Source organism: Macaca nemestrina, chromosome 1, assembly GCF_043159975.1.
Source record: "Macaca nemestrina isolate mMacNem1 chromosome 1, mMacNem.hap1, whole genome shotgun sequence".
Taxonomy (NCBI): Eukaryota; Metazoa; Chordata; class Mammalia; order Primates; family Cercopithecidae; genus Macaca; species Macaca nemestrina.
The window spans coordinates 40,622,502-40,644,938 of NC_092125.1; the positions used below are offsets into that span (position 1 = coordinate 40,622,502).

The window sequence follows — 22,437 nt, forward strand, 5'->3', positions numbered from 1 at the left end:
GATGGGTTTGAGAATTCAGGATTTTCCTTAGTTTAGAAAACTAATACATTTTATGTAACAGCACATCTGAGACAAAACCCTGTAATTAAACTTTCCTAATACAGCATATTAATGAGTTTATAAGAAAAATATCTACTCAGTGATCATTTTAATAAAGGCTTTGGAAAAGGCATTTGATAAAATTAAACACTAATGACCAATAAAATACTTAAGAAATGGAGTAGAAAAATACTTTCTTGACTGCTTTAAAGGGTATTATCTAAAATCAGTAGTAAACACTGCACTAAAAATGGGCCCCAGAGCAGTGTTACTCGAAATGTTACAGTTTGTGAGGAGGTAAGTACAGAAATAAGTAGACATTTAGAAATACAGTATTGTGACAGGTTGTTCCCAGTGGATTAGGGGAAACATTCAGCCAGTTCTTCATTGCAGACAGTTTGAGATGCACTGCTCCACAGACTTAACCTCTAAACAAAGATGGTAATATTACAAAGAAAGGAGGTGTGACACATGGGTCTCTTAAATATTAAAAGAATTTACTAGTGTCTGTGAAGACGAAAGCACTGACAACTGCCTTGACTTTTTCTCTTGCAGGTAGCATCTCCTCCCCCACTTACTGATACTCCTGACACTACAGCAAATGCTGAAGGAGATTTACCAGCAACCATGGGAGGACCTCTTCCTCCTCATCTGGCTCTCAAAGCAGGTAAGGGACTTGAATGCGTGCACATGATGGAGAATAAGATACATACAATCTTGATCACCATCTCTGTTTCTCATTTTGGGTAGAAAGAACTGCAGTAAACTCTTGATGTTAAGAGACAACCCAAGGCCTTCATAAATTTGCACATACTACCAGATCATTTATTTTTTTCTTAGAACGTGTGGTACAGCATAGTTGTTTGCTGTCATTAACTTTTACTAAATTTTTCTCTGAGTAAATAGATTTTGCATAGGCTAGAATATTTGGTGAAAGAATCTTAGGAATTGCCTTTTCTTGTTCCTTATTCTTACTAAATATATTGTTGACTTGTTTACCCTGTGGATCCTGGCCATTGCCGAATTCTATATGCAGTAAATCCTCAGTAGGTTCTTGGAAACTGCGGAATGACTTACAGCAGGTCCTAGAATAACTTTGTTTCCTTCAATGTTATTCTCTTACAACATTGTTTAAAGTCTTCGTTTCCAAGAATCAAGCAATGATGTTAAGTGAGGACTTAAGTGTAAAGTGTATAGTCACAGCTTGTATTGGGATGTCTACCATATGGTAGATTAACTAGGATTTTGGTCAGATTGCTTAAGTCTCATATCTGTTATTTATTAAATAACAGTAGTATTTGCTTCATATGATTGCTTTGAGGGATAAACTTTTTTAAATGCATGTAATAAACTTAGAGTTAATAGTGCTAGCTGCTGTTTTTACTTATTTGGCGTTTTCATCAATAGTTACCTTATTTCCGTCACTAGTCCTAGCAGGTAGCTATCTTTTCAGAGTCACATTTATCAAAGAAATGGTTTTATCGTTCAATCTGTTGTTACATATGTAACAAGTTTAAAACAAAGCTATATTGATAATATATGCTAAATTAGCCATTTCCTGTTACAACCACTTCTGTCATTCACTACTAGGATAGCTTCCCCCTGCATGTTAGCCTCAGAATTTGTAGTCGGAACGTGTACTTCAGGGATTGATGTAACACTTTTCAAGTAAGCCATGGACATTTCAGGCTCCTTTCCAAATTGAAACCATGAATTTCTAAACATGGAGGGTCAAAATATAAATTAGGATAATCTTTTTTTTTTTTTTTGAGGCAGAGTGTCGCTCTGTCACCCAGAACGGAGTGCAGTGGTGCAGTCTTGGCTCACTGCAACCTCTGCCTCCCTGTTCAAGTGATTCTCTCACCTCAGCCTCTCTAGTAGCTGTGATTACAGCCACATGCCACCATGCCCGGCTAATTTTTGTGTTTTTAGTAGAGACGAGGTTTCACTATTTTGGCCAGGCTGGTCTCAAACTCCTGACCACAAGTGATCCACTCTCCTCAGCCTCCAGAAGTACTGGGATTACAGATGTGAGCCACCATGCCCAGCCATAAATTAGGATAATTAGTTAATGTATTTAGGATTTTTCTACAGTTATGACTCATTAAGAGAACAATTTTTTTTCTTTTAACAGAAAATAATTCTGAGGTAGGGGCCTCTGGCTATGGTGTTCCTGGGCCCACATGGGACCGAGGAGCCAACTTGAAGGATTACTACTCAAGAAAGGAAGAACAAGAAGTGCAAGCGGTAAGGCCAGCACCCTAGGTTACATCTCTGAGAATGTGATTTGGGACTTAGTTAACAGCAAGGCTTAGGATATTAACAAGTTAGTAATTGGGTGCATTTTTTAAGAGGTTATTCGAGACTACTTATTAGGACAAGTCATCATAAAGCTAAACTACCCATTTACTCTTGTTATTCACATTGCCTATGGAGGAAAAAGTATTTTTTCTTGGCAATAATAAAAAGGTTTCCTCTTCAACTTTATAGGAAATGTAATTATGTCAGGGGACCTTATTTTATGAGCACTTAGAGTAAAAAATGTCTTTAATAGTATAGCTAATTTTTCCACTAAATGTATTCAGAGTGTTCAAACAAGCACAAAGAAGTTGTCATTTTTTTTTTTTAGGAAGAATTTAAACGCAATGTATTAACCAATAGCTTGTTTATATAATAGGGCCTTTAGATGCAGTAGAAACTAATTCTGGTTCAGTTTTTGACTAGGATTATAAACTATCAAAACAGCTTTTGCATTATAAAGGATAGTACAAAGACGGTATTAAAAATTTCTGGGTCTTAAGTGTGTATAACTAAACTTAATGCAGCCAAATTTATCATTGATTCTGCAGACTCTAGAATCAGAAGAAGTGGATTTAAATGCTGGGCTTCATGGAAACTGGACCTTGGAAAATGCTAAAGCTCGTCTAAACCAGTATTTTCAGAAAGAAAAGATCCAAGGAGAATATAAGTACACCCAAGTGGGTCCTGATCACAACAGGTTTGCTTGTTTCGTTCTTTTCCTTCTGTAGTAAGTTAAGGTGGTTTTGGATATTCACTGTTGAATATAATCTATTTTTGTACATTGGTTAATTGTGTGGATTAGAAGTGAGTTATTAAAAGATACGTTGATTTGCCCAAGAATAATTACTGATATGTATTGTGCAGTTTCCATGGTTTTCACGAGTGTGAATTTTAGCTGTGTTAGAAGTTCAGCGTAAATCTGCTTTTTGTCATGCTAGACATTTGAGATGCTCATTTGAATCTGAGAGGCAAAAGTCATAACCACAAGTGCTAGTTTGTCCCTAGTTGATTTAAAAACCAGCCAAAGGTGGTGATTTTTTTCACCTTGGTATTGTTAGAGGCCGTTACAATTTCTTTAATGGGTCAGGTTAGATACTTAAGTTTTGAGTCCCAGAAGTACATCGTATTGCATCTACATCCACATTTCACTTAAGCCTTGAAAACTGCCAGCTTTCTTAGGAGTCCTTTTGAAATTTAAGGGCTTATCTAAGTAAGGTCGAAAAGGAACAGCCTTGGTCTTTGTATGTGGGGTATACTTTTATACTGTTAAATGTATAAAACTGAATATAAAGGGAGGTCGTTTTAACAGTATGTTTCTCAGCCTGCTTGCTGTTCTTCCTGAGAGCATTCCAGGGTGTAGTAATTATTACTCCCAGGAAGGCTCATATGGATTAGACTTTTCTGGGGAGCGATGTATTTTTATTAGAAGGGAGGGGAGGTTGTAATGGAAACCTTTTTGAATGATTCAGTTTGCTGTCCATACTTATGAAATAAATTATCCAAATATATTAAAAAATATTTTTATCAAAAATCAAAGTGTTCTCCCTTGGATGCATCTAGCGACCCTGAAATAATTATTATTAATACAAAATTTTGTCACTGATCAAAATGATATTTAGAGCATGGTTCCCCCTTCCTCCCACTGTTTTGTTCAATCCTGAATTCTCAAATATTTCTGGTGTCAGCCTTTTAAAACCCTCAGGTTGCAAAGGAGTGATACATTTGTTGATGATTTGTTTTCTTTCATATTTTGTCTTTCTGAACGGATTGGGCTTGGTAGCACTTGGTGACTTTAAGAACAATAAGATACCTAAGTGTGCCTGAAGCTCATCGTTGCAGACATTTTTTGTTATCAGTATCTTACCATAGATTTCTGATACAAAGCAGTGACGAATTCAGGAAAAGACAATGTGGGAGGCACAGAAATTGGGGGAGCCAGGACAGCATTGCTCTTTGTATGTCCTTTTATTTAAAGGCATAACAGACAGCAACACCAGAGGTCTGTGTTCATACACACATGTGCTGCTGCTTAGGCTGAACTAAGCAATCACATGGGAAACTATTGTAAACTGATTTCTGGTGTCGCTGTTCCCCCTAGGTGGAGGAGAATGAGATTGAGTGCTGACTTTAAGCCTGGCTGAGAAACATACTGGCATCGATGTCATTAATGAAAGGGTGGATGTTGTTCCCCTGAAAGCCAGTGGCCTTTGACCCCTGAAGCCGCTGTGCCTGAAGGTCAGTTCACACGAGGTATAGGAAGGAGTCTTAACATTTATTTTTTTCTTAAGCCTCACCCAGCCTTTTATTCACACCACCAAGTCTAGGTTAGAATGTATCTGAGCAGTGAAGGGACCAGAATGCATAGTTTTCAAAGGGCAGTTTTTCCCTTACTAAAACCTAAATTCATTTTTTAGACTCTGCTAGCAGTTTTAGATGTAATGTTACAACATGTGTTTTATTCTCCAGGACCTGATTTAAATAAATGTGATAAAAATAGGCTAAGTTTTTTGTCATCCAGGGCTGCTTCCAACTGCAGGCAGATGTGAGAACTCTGCCTCAGGAGCCATTGATTATGCACAAAGTGTATGTGCATGTGTGTTTGCGTATATTAGCTTAATAGATCGCAGTCATTACTGAGTGGCCTATGCAAAGGAATCTTACAATAATTATAACTGTAATGTAAAACATTTGGGGCCTGCTTTATTTCTTGGCTCCAAGCTAAGTGGAAAATTCCTTTTCATGGAATGTGTTGTAGCTCTTGAGACTCCAGCCTTTGGAATAAGAGTAAGTAAATATAAAATCTAATACCCTAACGTTTTCCTTTCATGAACAATTGGCTCATCAACTTTGATTATAGTTGTGTTATGCCATGTTGTATATTATATGAAGTTTATATACTTCATTTGTTCTAGGGTTGGGCAGAAATAAATGTTGGTAATTTTTTTTTTTTTTCTGTGATTTGCCTAAGCAGTTGGAAAGCCTGCCTGACTTGGGAGACCTGGATTTGCCAGTTTCTAACAGTGAAATTTCTAACCTTGCTTGTATATGTTGTTACAGGAGCTTTATTGCAGAAATGACCATTTATATCAAGCAGCTGGGCAGAAGTAAGTGTTACTGTTACCCAATATTCCAAGTCTTTGTATAGAGAAGGAATCTTCACATTTAAGTCTTGAGCCACATATACAGAAGCTGTATTATTGAAAGAGCACATGATATAAGATAGCATCTAGGGTATATATTAGAATATTAGTAATTATAAAGTAGAGGCAAAGTCTCCCAGTTTGCATGTGAAAACAGACCGTGTTAGTGTAGTATTTCAAAGGTAAGACACAGTGAGATGATTAGGAATCTGCCAGCGTCAAAGAATTTTAAACTTTTTTTTTTTTTTAAATGGAGTCTTGCTCTGTCGCCCAGGCTAGAGTGCAGTGGTGTGATCTCGGTTCACTGCAAGCTCCGCCTCCCGGGTTCACCCCATTCTCCTGCCTCAGCCTCCCCAGTAGCTGGTACTACAGGCGCCAGTCACCACGCCCAGCTAATTATTTTGTATTTTTTAGTAGGGACAGGGTTTCGTCATGTTAGCCAGATGGTCTCGATCTCCTGACCTTGTGATCCGCCCGCCTCAGCCTCCCAAAGTGCTGGGATTACAGGGGTGAGCCACTGCGCCTGGCCTTAAAACATTTTTTCATTTTTATATATAAAATGAGTTATTTTGAGTGGATGGGTAATACTAAGGGAGAGAGGATAAAGGCAGGCTAACTTATGTCAGCTCACTTATCAAGGTTAATTTGGCTAGTTAGGCAGAAAGATATCTTTGTACCCCTTTGCTTTATATTCATCTCTCCTAAAGCTGAATGATACTGGAGGAGAGGAAACTTTCTATTAATATTTTCTTTAAGGATATGAGTAACTTAGCTTTAGTTTAATGCTGAAGTCAGCAAACTATATCCCTCTGGCCAAATCCAACTTACTGCCTGTTTTTATAAGAACTGTTTTATTGTGTAACATAGCTACACTCATATTTTAGACTTCACAGGTCACACGTTGTTATTTTTGTTTTATTTTTACAAATCCTGAAAAACGTAAAGCCATTCCCAGGCCTGTGGTTTGTCAAACTCTATTGTCAGTAAGTGCTTTCACACATTAAAGGCAGAGTTGAGTAGTTGTGACAAGAGACTCTATGGCCTGCAAAGCCTAAAATATTTATTATTTGACCCTTTATGGAAAAAGTTTCCCAAATCCTGGTCTAGTTAACCACTCTGGACCCAATTACTTTTACTGGTTTATTTTTTACTCTTTGTCTTTTCAAACTATGTTTTCTTCCCCTTTTTTAATGCCCGATGATCTTAACAGTGACAACTTTGTTGAAATAGATTATTTGCTTTCATAATATTGATTTGTATGAGTCCTAGTATCAGCCCGTAACCAAAACAGTTGGTTATTTAGTTGCTAAGCTGTTGGGCAATTTCTTTTGTTTAGCTAGAACCCATGGCATACACTGTATTTGAGAGCTTCTTGTGTATGTAAACCCATAGTTTCTTGTGATGTTTCTTCACTTAGGTGATTTCTTTCTGGTAATCCTGACCTTACATTACAGGGATTTTTGCACGAGAACATGGATCAAATAAGAAACTGGCAGCACAGTCCTGTGCCCTGTCACTTGTCAGACAACTCTACCATCTTGGAGTGGTTGAAGCTTACTCTGGACTTACAAAGAAGAAGGAAGGAGAGACAGTGAGTCTTTAGATTTAATAGACTTGTGAGATAGTGTAGGATTCAATTTAGCTCTTGTTTAGTATTTGGCTAAAGAAGTTTAATTTCAAGGAATCTTACCTCAGGGAATGAAAATGGTCCTGCTAATCATCTCTGTGTCTGGCATAATGTTCATAATAGGCAGTGAGTAAATAACCATTGAAGTAGTTCTTGCACTAAAGGGAACTGACTGTTGGTTTAGGAATATTGTAGACTTAGTATTGACTGTATAGTCTTAGCCCCATTGTAGTAGATTTGAGTAGTGTTGTTATGTGTGATCCTTTTTCCGTAGGTGGAGCCTTACAAAGTAAACCTCTCTCAAGATTTAGAGCATCAACTGCAAAACATCATTCAAGAGCTAAACCTTGAGATTTTGCCCCCGGTAAGCATAAAGCTATTTAGTTCACATTTGTGTAAAACACTCAGTAGACAAGCAAGTCATATTTTTTTTTCTTATTTTTTAATAGCCTGAAGATCCTTCTGTGCCAGTTGCACTCAACATTGGCAAATTGGCTCAATTTGAACCATCTCAGCGACAAAACCAAGTGGGTGTGGTTCCTTGGTCACCTCCACAATCCAACTGGAATCCTTGGACTAGTAGCAACATTGATGAGGGGCCTCTGGCTTTTGTGAGTGCAATATTGTTTTTGAGATGAGACTCTTGTGTTTTACTCTTGACTATACTTCATTAGTATGTCTAGGTAAAAAATGGATTTATTTTGAAGCAGAATTACATGCTTTGTTTGACCATGTTGGCTTTTTGTTTTACAGGCTACTCCAGAGCAAATAAGCATGGACCTCAAGAATGAATTGATGTACCAGTTGGAACAGGATCATGATTTGCAAGCAGTAAGTCTGAATTATTTAGACATGTAGTGCCCAGAGCTTCAGAACATTCTAGGTTTGGGTAAAAAGTCAAAGAATAATACATTTTGCCCTTTTTAGGAGGGCACATCAAAAGATATGTATCAAACTGCTTAATCCTAGTTACCCCAGAAGTTAGTTGCTGTGAGTTGAGGGCCTGGGAGATAATTTCACTTCTTAATGTAATTTAATAAAAGTGGAGAGATTCAGGGCAGTAACTCCTTTTGTTGTTGGGTTTTTTGTTGTTTGTCTTTGTGTTTTCCAAATAAAAAATTAAAATGTTAGAAGGAGTGCATGTGCGATGTTCAGGGACAATGAGAAAATTTAGTTTTTGGACAACACCAAAAGATACATTCTTCAGAAGTTTAGTGGAAAGAAGCAGTTCTATTAGAGAAATTTTTTTGGAAAAAAAAAAAAAACACTTTATCACTAAGCCAATGGAAATCTAAAAAAGAGATGGAAGTTTGGTTTTTTTTGTTTGTTTTCTTGAGACAAAGTCTCACTGAGTTGCCCAGGCTGGAGTACAGTGGCATGATCTCGACTCACTGTACCCTCCGCCTCCTGGGTTCAAGCCGTTCTGCCTCAGCCTCCTGAGTAGGTAGGATTACAGGCGCATGCCACCACAGCTGGCTAATTTTTGTATTTTTAGTAGAGATGGGGTTTCACCATGTTGGCAAGACTGGTCTCGAACTCCTGACCTCATGATCCTCAGCCTCCCAAAGTGCTGGGATTACAGGCGTGAGCCACTGCTCCCGACATCTAGAGATGGAAGTTTTTTGAAGGATCAAGACAGTTGCTTCTAATGTGTTGGTAGAAATTTGACTAAAGTGTGACTTTTCTAATGCAGATCTTGCAGGAGAGAGAGTTACTGCCTGTGAAGAAATTTGAAAGTGAGATTCTGGAAGCAATCAGTCAAAATTCAGTTGTCATTATTAGAGGTGCTACTGGGTGTGGGAAAACCACACAGGTTCCCCAGTTCATTCTAGATGACTTTATCCAGAATGACCGAGCAGCAGAGTGTAACATTGTAGTAACTCAGGTAAGTAGTAGACCAACCATGAAATACCTGGAGACCAGACTATTTCTAATTCTTTCTTTAACTACTTTTTGTGATTATATAAGGTTGTGAGAGTTAGTGTTGTGCCCTTGAAATTAAATTTAAAAAAAAAAAACAAACAATAAAAAGAACTTAAGTCTTTTTCTAATCTCTAGTATGCTACACTAGTAAGCAGAACTGGACTATGAGGGATTCTTTTTATCTGGGCTTAAAGGGAGTCTCTGGGCCTAGAATCAGACTGTCAAGATTAAGAATTCTTTGTCCTAATGTTCATCCAAATCTTTATCATCTCTGTCTTACCACCTTGATATTGAATAAAAACCAGTAAAACAGGTAATGGTTAACTTATGCCATGTTCTATTTTAAGCAGTAGCTTTTAAGAAAAAACTCAATCAAAGTTCGTAATGACCCTAAGATGTAAGTACTATTTCACATAGTATTTGTCTTTCAGTAAATTAACTCACAAAGAAGGTAAAATGCCCACGGTTATACAGAAAGAGGTAGAACTAGGATTAAAAAACCAAGCAATCTGCCTTTTAGGATTCTTCCTTTTAACTAACACTGTATTACCTTACCAGCAATGAGCAGTGCCTGCGAGTTTGTCCCAGTACTTAGGGAAGAACTGATTAGCTGTTCTCAGGTTAAAGCAGTTCCGTTGGCTCTACCCTGTACTTCAGGCACTTGATGGGAGAGCATTGCAAATAGCCAGGTACTACCTCTCAGGTAGGCTTACATCTTGACTTAGAAATTTTTTTTTTCCCCAGTGGGTTAATGTTGCTTAATCTGGGAAACATAATCAATTTTCAGAGGAGAGTTACGAACTTTGAAATAACAAAAAGTGTGCATGTTCATTTACATTTGCATGTATAAAGCATATATCTGAAGCTTTTTAACATTTCTGAAATTGAGATGCATTTTTATAATGTATGTTTTATATGAGAATTGGGTTTTCACCTGAAAAAAATTGCTGAAGGAATCACGTTGCATCCTAAGGCTTATGATATCTTAGCCTTGAAAAAAATATGATAAATTCACGTTTTTCTGGGAAAGGATTCCTAGCTTTCTTGTTCACAAAATTTTCTTTGATTTCCCGACTCACCCCTAAAACTGGCTATGGATTTTTTGACTTACAGTGAAGGCCCTAGCCCCAGATATCATCACACTCCAATAAAAATTCTTATTCTTAATTCTTAATTCATCTTTCAAGAAGAACATTGTTCAAGAGTGTGCAATTTTACAGAAGGGAAGCCTTGAGCTCAGCTCTGCTCTGCTCTTACCCGCCTGTCCCCTCTCTTACCACTATCCATTTCTAATCTCAAAAGCAGTTCCAGCATATAGCAGAAAGAAGTGCAGAATTTAACAGGCGAGCTGAAGACAGGCGTCTCAAGTTGTCTGCATGTCATAAATAGAGTAAAAATTCCTGCCCAAGTGAGAAGTGCTTTGTCTCACTGTCTTTTAAAATGTTCAGTGGCATGGAAATGTATTAGCAAACCTGTGTCTTCTGATTTGGGGTGAATTACTGTCATATTGCATCTACATTCTGTGACTTATGTTTTTGTCCTAGTGTTTGTCCCAAAGTCAGTCTCATACCTCTGAACTGTAACAAGTCTTGAAAATTTTAAAAACCTATATTGTGTCCTAATATGTACGTAGTTCGAAAGTCTCAACTAAACATTTATAGTTCAGCCATGAAGGTCCGGTAGGTCTAAGATTTAGTTAAACGCATTCAGATTCATCAGCACCTACCTATAATATGAAAAGTAGGCCTGGGCGTGCTGATTGGTTATTACAGAATACAGTTTTTTATTTTTGTTTTTAATATACTGTACTGTTGGCACAGTCTGAGATAGCAGTAGTTATTTTTGCAGTAATACCGCTGTTGAATCATTTTTCCCTTATCTTACACTTGTGGCCATCTATAGGAAACCACATGAAGTCATCAGTTAAGTATTAGAAAGTTTTTTTATGTTCCTGATTTTAAGTGTATTATCTCAGTTCACAGAGCACAAGTTGAGTTATGGACTGGAGTATAACAGAATGAGTAGCTCAAACCATGACATCAGCCTTAGTGTAAATTCTCAACCAAACTCACTGAATTCTCTCCTTCAGGCTATCCATGCTCAAGCCACTTAAAACCTGTGGGCTCTATGCAGAAAATTTTAAGTAGGAAATAGTTATCTTCTACCTTTAAAGTTGTTTGAAAGAGACAAATTTTAATTGTAGGATATAAATCAAGCATATTAATGTGGTTTTATCGATCCTGTACTTACTCCATAGTACCATCATTTCAGGATGTGAGCTGTTCTTTTTACAAAATAAACTCAGAACCTTAGAAGATGGAGGTGATGAAGCCTGATACATTTTGTAGTATCTAGTGCATTAGGAATCTTGACATTTTGTGGCAGCTTAGTCACATTACTGTGTATTTAACGCTCAGATGTGAAAAAGAGCACAGTTGGGACCTTTTAGAACTTCAGTTCTGAAAGATGGAAGAAATTGCTGCAGTTGTGGGTAAATGGCAAGAGGTGTACATCAAAGGTATGGATTCTAGAATACTACAAAATAACAATTTGGGAGATACCTCCAACCTCTTGTGGTATAGAAAGTGTTACCCAGTACCTGGTACATAGAAATTTCAGTGAGTGCTTAGTACGTATTATTAGCACTACTTCAGTTAAACCAGTCAGAAGTGTGAGGAAGAGGTTAGCACTTGGAATTACCTACTACTATGGCTGGACTCCAGGCAAGAGTAGTAAAATTCTAAAGAGAAAATGAGATAAGCAGATACATGGAATGAAAATTAAAAGAAAAGCACATATCTGGAGGACAGTTGGAATTATTCTTCCAACTTTCTGTTGGAAAAATACCTTTTGCTTTCATCAGTGGTACTGTCTAACTAGTCTCACTTTTGTCAGTTCCTGTTTTGTTTTTAGCATATTTAGTAATCCAAGTATAACATAGTTAAAATAATAAAAGGTAAAGTAACTGGAAAAAGGATTATATTGGGAGTAAAGAAAATTTGAAGTCTTAAGTCATTTATGTGTCCTTAGGCAAAAATCACCTCTGAGCTTGTGTTTTTAATCTACTAGAGTGCAGCAGGAAAAGATTTTACTAGTATTCTGAAGCATAAATAAGGCATATGCCGCCCTGGTTTTTACTGTTATATTACACAAATATGATTTCTAGATGTCTTTATGTTCTTGATTCTTATTTATATTTGAGGAATATAGAATATGTGTATATTCTTATAATAGAAGTGGCCCTGCAGGTATAGATAGAACTTGTTTTACCTATGAGCCGTGCCTTGTATTTATTCATTGGCAGAATATATAAAATAATAATTGAAGCACAGAAGATCATGGGAAAAGCAATAGATTATTTAAGGGATAAGGAGAGCATCTTCATATGCTGTAAGGTGGCATGCAGTCTGAGAAGTGTTTAAATATTCATTGATACTCTCAGGTTAAGCATTGTCATCCCACAAAAAATGCCTGTCCTGTGAATATTTCTAATGAGCTAAGAATTAATAATTAGAATTTTTTTATTGCTTTTTGTGTACTACAAGAGTAATACATACACCTTGGGGAAATTTTAAGAATAGAATAATTTTTTAAAACTCCAAAACCCAGGCCAGGCTTGGTGACTCACACCTGTAATTACAGCACTTTTGAGAGTTCAAGACAGTTGGATTATTTGAGTGCAGGAGTTTAAGACCAGCCTGGGCAACATGGCGAAATTCCATCTCTACAAAAAATACAAAAATTAGCCGGGTGCGGTGGCTCAAGCCTGTAATCCCAGCACTTTGGGAGGCCGAGACGGGCGGATCACGAGGCCAGGAGATCGAGACCATCCTGGCTAACACGGTGAAACCCCGTCTCTACTAAAAAAATACAAAAAACTAGCCGGGCGCGGTGGCAGGCGCCTGTAGTCCCAACTACTCAGGAGGCTGAGGCAGGAGAATGGTGTGAACCTGGGAGGCGGAGCTTGCAGTGAGCTGAGATCCGGCCACTGCACTCCAGCCTGGGCAGCAGAGCGAGACTCCGTCTCAAAAAAAAAAAAAAAAAAAAATACAAAAATTAATTAGGCGTGATGGCTCCCCAGTGTAGTCCCAAGTACTTTGGAGGCTGAGGTGGGAGGATTGCTTGAACCTGGGAGTAATTTTTTGTTTCTTGAGAGACAGGGTCTTACTCTGTTGGGATTGCAGGGACACACCATCATTGCTTACTGCAACCTCAAACTCCTGGGTGTAGCAACCCGCCAGCCTCAGACTCTGGAGTAGCTGGGACTAGAGGCCTCTGTCACCAGACCTAGCTGATGTTTATTTTTGTAAAGATGATGTCTCACCGTGTTGCCCAGGCTGGTCTTGAACTCATTGCCTCCAGCATTCCTCCTGCCTTGGCCTCCCAAAATGTTGGAATTCACTGGCTAGCTACTGCACCAGGCTTAAAGATGGTTTCTGATATTTTCATATGTATGCTGGGATGGACATACGTGTATACTCTTTGATTAATTGGATTAAATTCCTAGACATAGAATTGTTGGGTCAGAGGGTATGCATATTTTAACTTTTAAGCATTTTGCCACACTCCCCTCAAGAAAAATTACAGATTTCTAGTCAAATCAACAAGAGATGAAAAATTTCTCTTTTTAATATGTGTTTTAAATGTTTTTTGTTTAAGTCAAGGGCTGTTGAGGAAACTGGAAGTTGGTAAATCAGAGAAGCATACAAAATACGGGAAAAAGATTGCGGGGTCATTTATTTCTTTGGTGTTGGAATAGTTGTCTTGAAATTAATGTTCTAGTCATACTTACAAATTTAGCAAAAAGTGCTTCTGATCATGGTTTACAGGCACTTCTTGTAATTAGTAATATGTGATAATACAGGCACCTCCTGTACTAGTATTTAAAACCTCTATCGTGGCTTCCTTGGGATTTAAGATGTTTGTGTTTTTTGTTTTTTGTTTTTTTTTTTGAGACGGAGTCTCGCTCTGTCGCCCAGGCTGGAGTGCAGTGGCCGGATCTCAGCTCACTGCAAGCTCCGCCTCCCGGGTTTATGCCATTCTCCTGCCTCAGCCTCCCAAGTAGCTGGGACTACAGGCGCCCGCCACCTCGCCCGGCTAGTTTTTTGTATGTTTTAGTAGAGACGGGGTTTCACCGTGTTAGCCAGGATGGTCTCGATCTCCTGACCTCGTGATCCGCCCGTCTCGGCCTCCCAAAGTGCTGGGATTACAGGCTTGAGCCACCGCGCCCGGCCTTAAGATGTTTGTGTTTTGTGGGTAGTTAAGAACTAAAATAGATAACTGCTTGAGAAACGGGCCATCTCCTGCGCATATTCAGTTTAGGAGTAATCTGGAAACCACAAGGATCGTAGACTTGAAAATAACCCCAAGGTGGCAAAGCCATCTCTGAGAACCAGTAGCCTGTGAACACAACACCTCAGAAGAGTCAAATATCCTAATATTTTAAGTCTTTCTGGAAGCCAGCTGTTAGTGGAAGTGTTAGAAAAGAAAAAAAGAAGAAAAACTATAGGAAAGACAGTAGTAGAAAAGGGGGATGATAGGTTGTAGAATGCAAGCAACTTTTTGAAAGTACACAGAAAACTTGGTGGTTACATTTTATACCTTTAGTGAAATATCATTTTCACATTCCTTGACTCAAGTATGTAGGACTCTCTTGATGGAAAGATACAGAGCCCATACTTTCATGTAACACTATTTTTCAGGGTAACTGAGGTGCAGAGCACTGTGTATCTCATTTTGTTCTCACTAAATCTCTGGATGAAAGTGCGTATATTTGATGTGTTGATATTTAAACAGCTGATCTGACTTACAGGAGTTGAACCTTCAGAACTTTGGTAATTTCTATGAAATATAGAGAAATTCAAGAAAATGGTGAAATAGCTGGAAAAATCCTTACCCATTGCTAAATAAGATTATTGAAAGGATTGTTTAGTACAAAGAAGATAGTGATCGGTAAAAGCTACCAAAATTCTACACGGTGTGTTCAACAAAGTAGCTTTCATTCTTCTATCTTTATGGGCAGGATAAATATGAGCCCAGTGATAGTATACTTTTACATGTTACTAGCCTCATACCCTAATTAACTCTTGTATTAGGAGAATAGAAATTAAAATCATGTTTTATATTAAATATTACATCAGCCTCTGGTTTCCTAGTCATGTCCTAACATGAGATATCAAATAGGTACTTAAGTAAGTATGAAACTCAGAAAAAGTTTTCTCAAACAAGGAACTGAAATCTAGCCTGTCATCAGGAACTTTTAGACAGAATCAAACCCAAGGCAACTTAAAAGCATGCAGTATATAAATCTTCGTGTACCTCTGTAGCTGTACATTAGGCATGTCCTCATAGTATCCACCAAGTAAAGATTGTTTTTGTACTTAGAAGACATGGAACACTTCAGAAGAGTTTTCATAAAAAGGTCCAACACTTAATCTATAGCATTCCGCTTAGAGTCTTGCAGATTGATTGTTGGAAATAGCAATACACAGTCAGTTTTTCCTGCTGTGTGAGCTCATCAAAAACAGTGATTTCAGTTTCCTATCTCTAGCACCTTCTCTGGCACCTGATGCAAAAGTGCATTGAATGTTTGTTTGCTGAGTTAATAACTGAGCAGAAGGTTGTCACAGTACGTATGGCCAAGAAGGCAATTGTTCACCTTCCTGATTCCCATAGGTCTCAGTTAAATAATTTTCTAAAACTGTGTTTTTAGTGTGGCAATCAGTTACAAAAACAAACCCCCCTACGTATGCTGTGCCCTGTTACTGGAAAATCACTTTGAATACTATTTAAGAGTTGGAGACAATGACAAATTGTAGAATCATTTTATATACAAAATGAAAAACAACATTTAAGTTAGTCTGCCATAGAATCAAATAGTATTTTTTGTACATTTATTGTTTCTGTTAATTATTCAGCTGGATTACTACAATAATCCAAAAATGCTAATAAGTGTATCTAACTTTGTAGTTGTTAAGTCGCTTTACTTTTTTTCTGTCTCAGCCCAGAAGAATCAGTGCAGTTTCTGTGGCAGAGCGAGTTGCATTTGAAAGAGGAGAAGAGCCTGGAAAAAGCTGTGGCTACAGTGTTCGATTTGAGTCTATACTTCCTCGTCCTCATGCCAGTATAATGTTTTGTACTGTAGGTCAGTAATGTATTTTGATCTTTCATTTGAGGTCCATATTGTGGTGTTAGTGAAGAAAACTTGATAGCAGAACAGAATGACTGGAAAGAAGTAATGAGCCAGTCTCAGATTTCTCGTTTAAATGAAACTTGGCAGTTTTTTCCTTCGTGGAAAGTATGATATACCCATTAGATCTTGTAGCTTAGAGAAAATGAAATCATAAAATCATTGAAAACTATATTTCATAGTACATTATCACTTTTTAATAGTTTAAGTGTAAATGTGATTGTTTTCTAAAATGATGCTGTGGTATCCTAGTTGAAATATAATTGTTCAGAGATTTGCTTCTTTGAACTTTTCTATAGTTTGTTGCTTGTTTTTCTTTTCAAGGTGTACTCCTAAGAAAATTAGAAGCAGGCATTCGAGGAATCAGTCATGTAATTGTAGATGAAATACATGAAAGAGACATTAATGTAAGTAACTTGAGAGGTACAATAAGGTACTAATTCTGCTATTTCTAACAGAAATCAGTAGAATGTCTTTGCTTTGTTTTCCATTTTCCCCGTTTTTATCATTATCAAAACCATGAACTTCAATCACTAAGATGTTGAAAATCCTTTTTTAGCGAGATTCTTCAATCTTTTTTTTGTTTGTTTTTTTCCTCGTATTAAACTTTACACAAAGCATTCTGGAGGTGAAGACCTATATCGTAAAGTATAACTGCAGTAATAGCTGGCATAATTCAGCAATTGAACTAATGATTTATGACTAAATAGCTGATGGAATTTTTATGATTCATTTTTCCTTGAATTGGAAGTTTATGACAGATTTTATAATGGTTTTTTTTGTTTGTTTGTTTGTTTTTTGAGACAGATTCTCACTCTGTCACCCAGGCTGCAGTGCAGTGGCACGATCTCGGCTCACAGCAACCTCCACCTCCTGCATTCAGGCAATTCTGCCTCAGCCTCCTGAGTAGCTGGGACACCATGCCTGATCGATTTTTGTATTTTCAGTAGAGACAGGGTTTCATCATGATGGTCAGGCTGGTATCGAACTCCTGACCTCAGGTGATCCACCTGCCTTAGCCTCCCAAAATGCTGGGATTACAGGCATGAGCCATTGTGCCTAGCCTATAATTAAGAGTCTTTTTAGATGCTTTCAGCTCTGATCTTTTCAGATGTTAATGAGAATCATGCCAAAATTAGGAAGAAACTAGAATTTATTTCCAACCCCTCTTTTGGTCCTTGGCAAAACCTGTGTAAAATCAACTTGCTATGCAATTAAGTGATATGAAACAATATCCAAGCCAAGTAGTATAGTGTCTTTCAAAGATTTCAGTGCATGGGCAGCATGCTTATATAAACTGTCAACTGTGACTCAAAGCATTTCTTCTTTTTTTTTTTTTTTCTTCTCCCATCCCCCATCCTGAAGTTACCCAGGGGCTATCAGCCGTAAGTTCAGTCAATCATTAGCAAACACAAGACATAACTTGTGAATACTCAGAGTTTCTAAGTATTTTGGGAGTTATATACCAGGAAAGGGGGTCAAAGACCAAATATATATTTCATAATATCACAAGTCATAAAATTGAATAGTACTCAGCAATAAAAAGAAATAAAGTACTGATTCATCATCCATCAGTATAGATAAATTTTAAAACATTCTAAAAGAAATAAGCTAGAGACAAGAATACTTACCATATAATTTTATGCATATGAAATTTTAGAAAAAAGCAAATCTGGTCTGTGGTGACAAATCAGTAGTGTCCAGGGATTGGGAATTTCCCAATTTCAAGCATAACAGTCAAAAAAATTTAACTGTTATGCTTGAAATGTGACATTATTTGATGTACTTTTTATTTAATAAAATTTAAAATAAGGTTAATAAAAGGATTTGGATTTTAGATCTTATGATAGATAATCTGTAACACATAATTTTTTTTTTTTTTTTTTTTTTTTTTGAGGCGGAGTCTCACCCTTATTACCCAGGCTAGAGTGCAATGGTGCGATCTCGGCTCGCTGCAACCTCTGCCTCCCAGGTTTAAGCGATTCTCCTTGCCTCAGCCTCTGAAGTAGCTGGGATTACAGGTGCCTGCCACCAGGCCTGGCGAATTTTTTGTATTTTTAGTAGAGATAGGATTTCACCATGTTGGCCAGGCTGGTCTCAAACTCCTAACCTCAGGTGATCCACCCTCCTGGCCTCAAAGCATTTCTTAAAAATTTCTCAGCCGGGCTCGGTGGCTCAAGCCTGTAATCCCGGCACTTTGGGAGGCCGAGACGGGTGGATCACGAGGTCAGGAGATCGAGACCATCCTGGCTAACGTGGTGAAACCCCGTCTCTACTAAAAATACAAAAAACTAGCCGGGCGAGGTGGCGGGCGCCTGTAGTCCCAGCTACTCGGGAGGCTGAGGCAGGAGAATGGCGTAAACCCGGGAGGCGGAGCTTGCAGTGAGCTGAGATCCGGCCACTGCACTCCAGCCTGGGCGACAGAGCGAGACTCCGTCTCAAAAAAAAAAAAAAATTTCTCCTCTCACTTTTTTATCTGTTGTTGTTAAACATCTTGAGTTTTGGCAAAACTAAGCTAAAGCAAATAGATAGGTTAATGTAGCTGTGTTCTTAGGGTTTAAATTATTCCAAACACTGGAATAATGTCATGGATTATCCTTGGTATTTTTGTAAAACAGTAAGTGGTTTTGGTCAGCTTAAAAGACTTAGGATGTAAGTCAGTCTGGGCCAGGCACGGTGACTCACGCCTGTAATCCTAGCACTTTGGGAGGCTGAGGTGAATGGGTCTCTCGAGGTCTGTGTACTATTCACAGTGAAACCTTGTCCGGTCCAGTCCTGTCCAGTTTGGTCTGGTCTTGACCAGTCTTGTCTGGTCATTTCCAGTCCGGTCTGGTTCAGTCCAGTCCTGACCAGTCTTACCTGGTTTGGTCCGGTCTTGTCTTGGAGTTTCCCTCTTCTGCACAGGCTAGAGTAAAGTTGCTGCATCTCAGCTCACTGCAACCTCCACCCCCGAGTTCAAGCAGTTCTGCCTCAGCCTACGAGTAGCTGGATTGTAGGCGCCCACCACCACACCTGGCTAATTTTTGTATTTTTAGTAGAGACGGGGTTTCACCATGTCCAAGCTGGACTTGAACTGACCTCAGGTGATCTGCCTACCTCGGCCTCCCAAAGTGCTGGGATTTACAGGTGTGAGCCACCGTGCCCCACCTGCAGAAGCTTTTCACAGTCTCTTTCAAGGATCTTACCTAGTTCTGTCACCTGACATAGAACACCCAAGTGCACTTACATGCCAATTACTACAAATAATAGAATTTAACAATATGGCTGGATAAAAGGTTAATATACCAAAGGCAGTTGTATTTTTTATACTTACACGAATAGCTAGAATAAAACTTAAAGAAAAATATCAGTGCAGTAGTCAAAGTTTTCAGTATCTAAGAATAAACAACAAAAACATGCAAGATCTCTACAAGAAAAATAAGTTTTATTACAGAACACTGAAAAAGAAAAGACCGTGTTTATATATAGAAGGATTTAATAGCATATCAGTTATTTTCAAGTTGATTCACATTTTGAATGCAATTCTAATTAAAATCCCAGCAGGGTTTTCCATATAACTTGATGAGGTGATTATAAATACTTAAAAAGATAGATTTATGGCCCCAAATAGCCAGTACTTCTAAAGAAGAGCAGAATGGAGAATCTTTCCTTCCAGATAACAAGACTTGTTTTGAAGCTAAAGTAATCGAGACAGTGAGGTACATGAGTTGACAAATGGGATAAGGCAGGGCACAAAACCACATTGTGTGTTGTATGTTACATAGGAGATGGTGGTGGCATGTCAGATCAGTGAGAGAGGGAATAAGCAATTAAGTAAATGGAACTGGAAACTAATGTTTATTTCAAAGTAGTTGAAATCGGTTTCCTACCTCATAACTAAGTACAAAAATCAACTCCATATAGATTGAGAACTTTAAATATGTTGACGTGAGTTTTTCAAACACTGAAGTAGAAAATACAAAAATATAAATAAGCGTCTTCTGGACAGTACTGTCCAAAAGAAATATGTAAGCCACATAATTTAAATTTTTCTAATATGTTTAAAAAGGTGAAATTAAACATATTTAACCCAGAATATCTAAAATATTTACAACACGTAGTTAATTTTAAAAGTTACATTTGAGATATTTTGCATTCTTTTTTTCATACGATGTCTTCAAAATTTGGTATGTGTTTTACATTTAGAGTACATCTCAATTCAGATTAATGCCACTGTATTGGGCAGCATAGTCTTAAACCTTCGGAAAGGATTGCTGAAAACATGAAATGCACTAACTTTGAAATAAAAGATCAGTGTTTTCTTCTATATTAAAATTAAGGTCATTTGTTTAATTAGAAGATACTTTAAGGAAAACCACAAGCTCGAAGATTCCAATATGTTAGTATAGGAATATATAAGCAACTTTTACAAATCAATAAGAAAAGTTTAAACAACTTAGTAGAAAAATGAGCAAAAATACAGGCAATTTATAGAAGAGGAAACATTTGGCTAATAAACATGGAGATAATCTTGTTGGGACTAATAGGAAAGTGTAGGTCTAGATCACAACAAATAGTTAAGCATTGTCTCCTTAAGTTCTTAGCAATGCTGTTGTATGTAAAAAAGGAAATCCCAACACAGCATAAAATATGCATTCCCATAAAGTAAGTAAAATTTAAAAATACAGTTGGCCGAGGCAGATGGATCACTTGAGGCCAGGAGTTTGAGACCAGCCTGGCCAATATGGCTTGGCTCACCGCAGCCTCTCCCTCCCGGGTTCAAGTGATTATCCTGCCTCAACCTCCCAAGTACCTGGGATTACAGGCATGTGCCACCACACTGGGCTAGTTTTGTATTTTTAGTAGAAACAGGGTTTCTCCATGTTGGTCAGGCTGGTCTCAAACTCCTGACCTCAGATGATCCACCCACCTTGACCTCCCAAAATGCTGGGATTACAGGTGTGAGCCACCGAGCCCGGCCAGTAGCACTCATTTCTAATCTCCACAACTGTTAGGCTTACAACTGTTCTTAAAAATTGCTGGCTGGGCGCGGTGGCTCACGCCTGTAATCCCAGCACCTTGGGAGGCCGAGACGGGCGGATCACGAGGTCAGGAGATCGAGACCATCTTGGCTAACACGGTGAAACCCCGTCTCTTCTAAAATACAAAAATTAGCCAGGTGCGGTGGCGGACGCCTATAGTCTCAGCTATACGGGAGGCTGAGGCAGGAGAATGGCTTGAACCTGGGAGGCGGAGCTTGCAGTGAGTGGAGATGGCGCCACTGCACTCCAGCCTGGGCGACAGAGCGAGACTCCGTCTCAAAAAAAAAAAAAAAATTGTTACCGATATCTTAAAAATTGATAAAGGACCCACTGTGGTCCTTTATCTTGCACTTCTATGAGCCATCTAAGAAACTGAATTTAATTGATGTCTTGTGGCTGTATAACTCTTTCAGGCGTAGCTTGTTGTATAAACTTAATGTAATTTCAAACATTTTGTTTGTGTTTTAATAGACTGACTTCCTTCTGGTAGTACTGCGTGATGTGGTTCAGGCTTATCCTGAAGTTCGCATTGTTCTTATGTCCGCTACTATTGATACCAGCATGTTCTGTGAATATTTCTTCAATTGCCCCATCATTGAAGTTTATGGGAGGACTTACCCAGTTCAAGGTAATATTGTGGGGGCGGTATAGGAACAGCTTTTGTACAGTAGGGTTTGTATTTTCTTAATCCTGGAGATTGGAGGTATGATTTAAAGAATACTTAAAATACAGACCAAATTATAGTATCAAATGTATCATAGCATATTTGAGGAGTTTCTTACCTGTAATTTTTATACAGTAGTGAGTACAGTCTGAGAAATGAGACCAGGTTTCATTTGCTACTTGAGTAGTTTGCATATCCACTAAGTTTCCAGGCCTTTACTTATGAAGCCAAACTTTTAAAAATTAAAATGTATGATCAAAGGGAAATCACTGTGGTGTATAGGTAATTATGGGAATTACTATTAAAAGTTTGCGCAGCCAGGATCAAATTAAGAATCCTTTTTAGAGCCTCAGCAACTAGATTTTGAATTAAGATTAAGGGACTTACATCAAGATTATATATTTCTGATAAGTGAGAGTTATTTAGTATCTTTTTGTTTTTCTGAGACAGGGTCTCACTCTGTCGCCCAGACTGGAGTGTAGTGATGCTGTGGCTCACTGCAACCTCTGACTCCCAGACTCAACCAGTCCTCC

The 22,437-nt window shown here is 38.1% G+C and overlaps 1 protein-coding gene across 2 annotated transcripts in view; it reads left to right on the forward strand.

Annotated features, from left to right (window-relative positions):
- Positions 1-22,437, forward strand: part of LOC105484560 (DExH-box helicase 9) — a 48,954-nt gene that overhangs the window by 12,800 nt on the left and 13,717 nt on the right. The window contains exons 4-15 of one of the 2 annotated variants that reach the window (XM_011746300.3): positions 595-706; positions 2,174-2,286; positions 2,889-3,037; positions 5,398-5,444; positions 6,935-7,071; positions 7,382-7,471; positions 7,557-7,718; positions 7,861-7,938; positions 8,801-8,992; positions 16,033-16,174; positions 16,544-16,626; positions 21,712-21,868. In XM_011746300.3, coding sequence (XP_011744602.1) covers positions 595-706; positions 2,174-2,286; positions 2,889-3,037; positions 5,398-5,444; positions 6,935-7,071; positions 7,382-7,471; positions 7,557-7,718; positions 7,861-7,938; positions 8,801-8,992; positions 16,033-16,174; positions 16,544-16,626; positions 21,712-21,868 — 1,462 coding nt within the window. Of the gene's footprint in view, positions 1-594; positions 707-2,173; positions 2,287-2,888; positions 3,038-4,439; positions 4,576-5,397; positions 5,445-6,934; positions 7,072-7,381; positions 7,472-7,556; positions 7,719-7,860; positions 7,939-8,800; positions 8,993-16,032; positions 16,175-16,543; positions 16,627-21,711; positions 21,869-22,437 lie in introns of those variants that run through there. The other variant, XM_071076692.1, reaches the window with a different exon arrangement.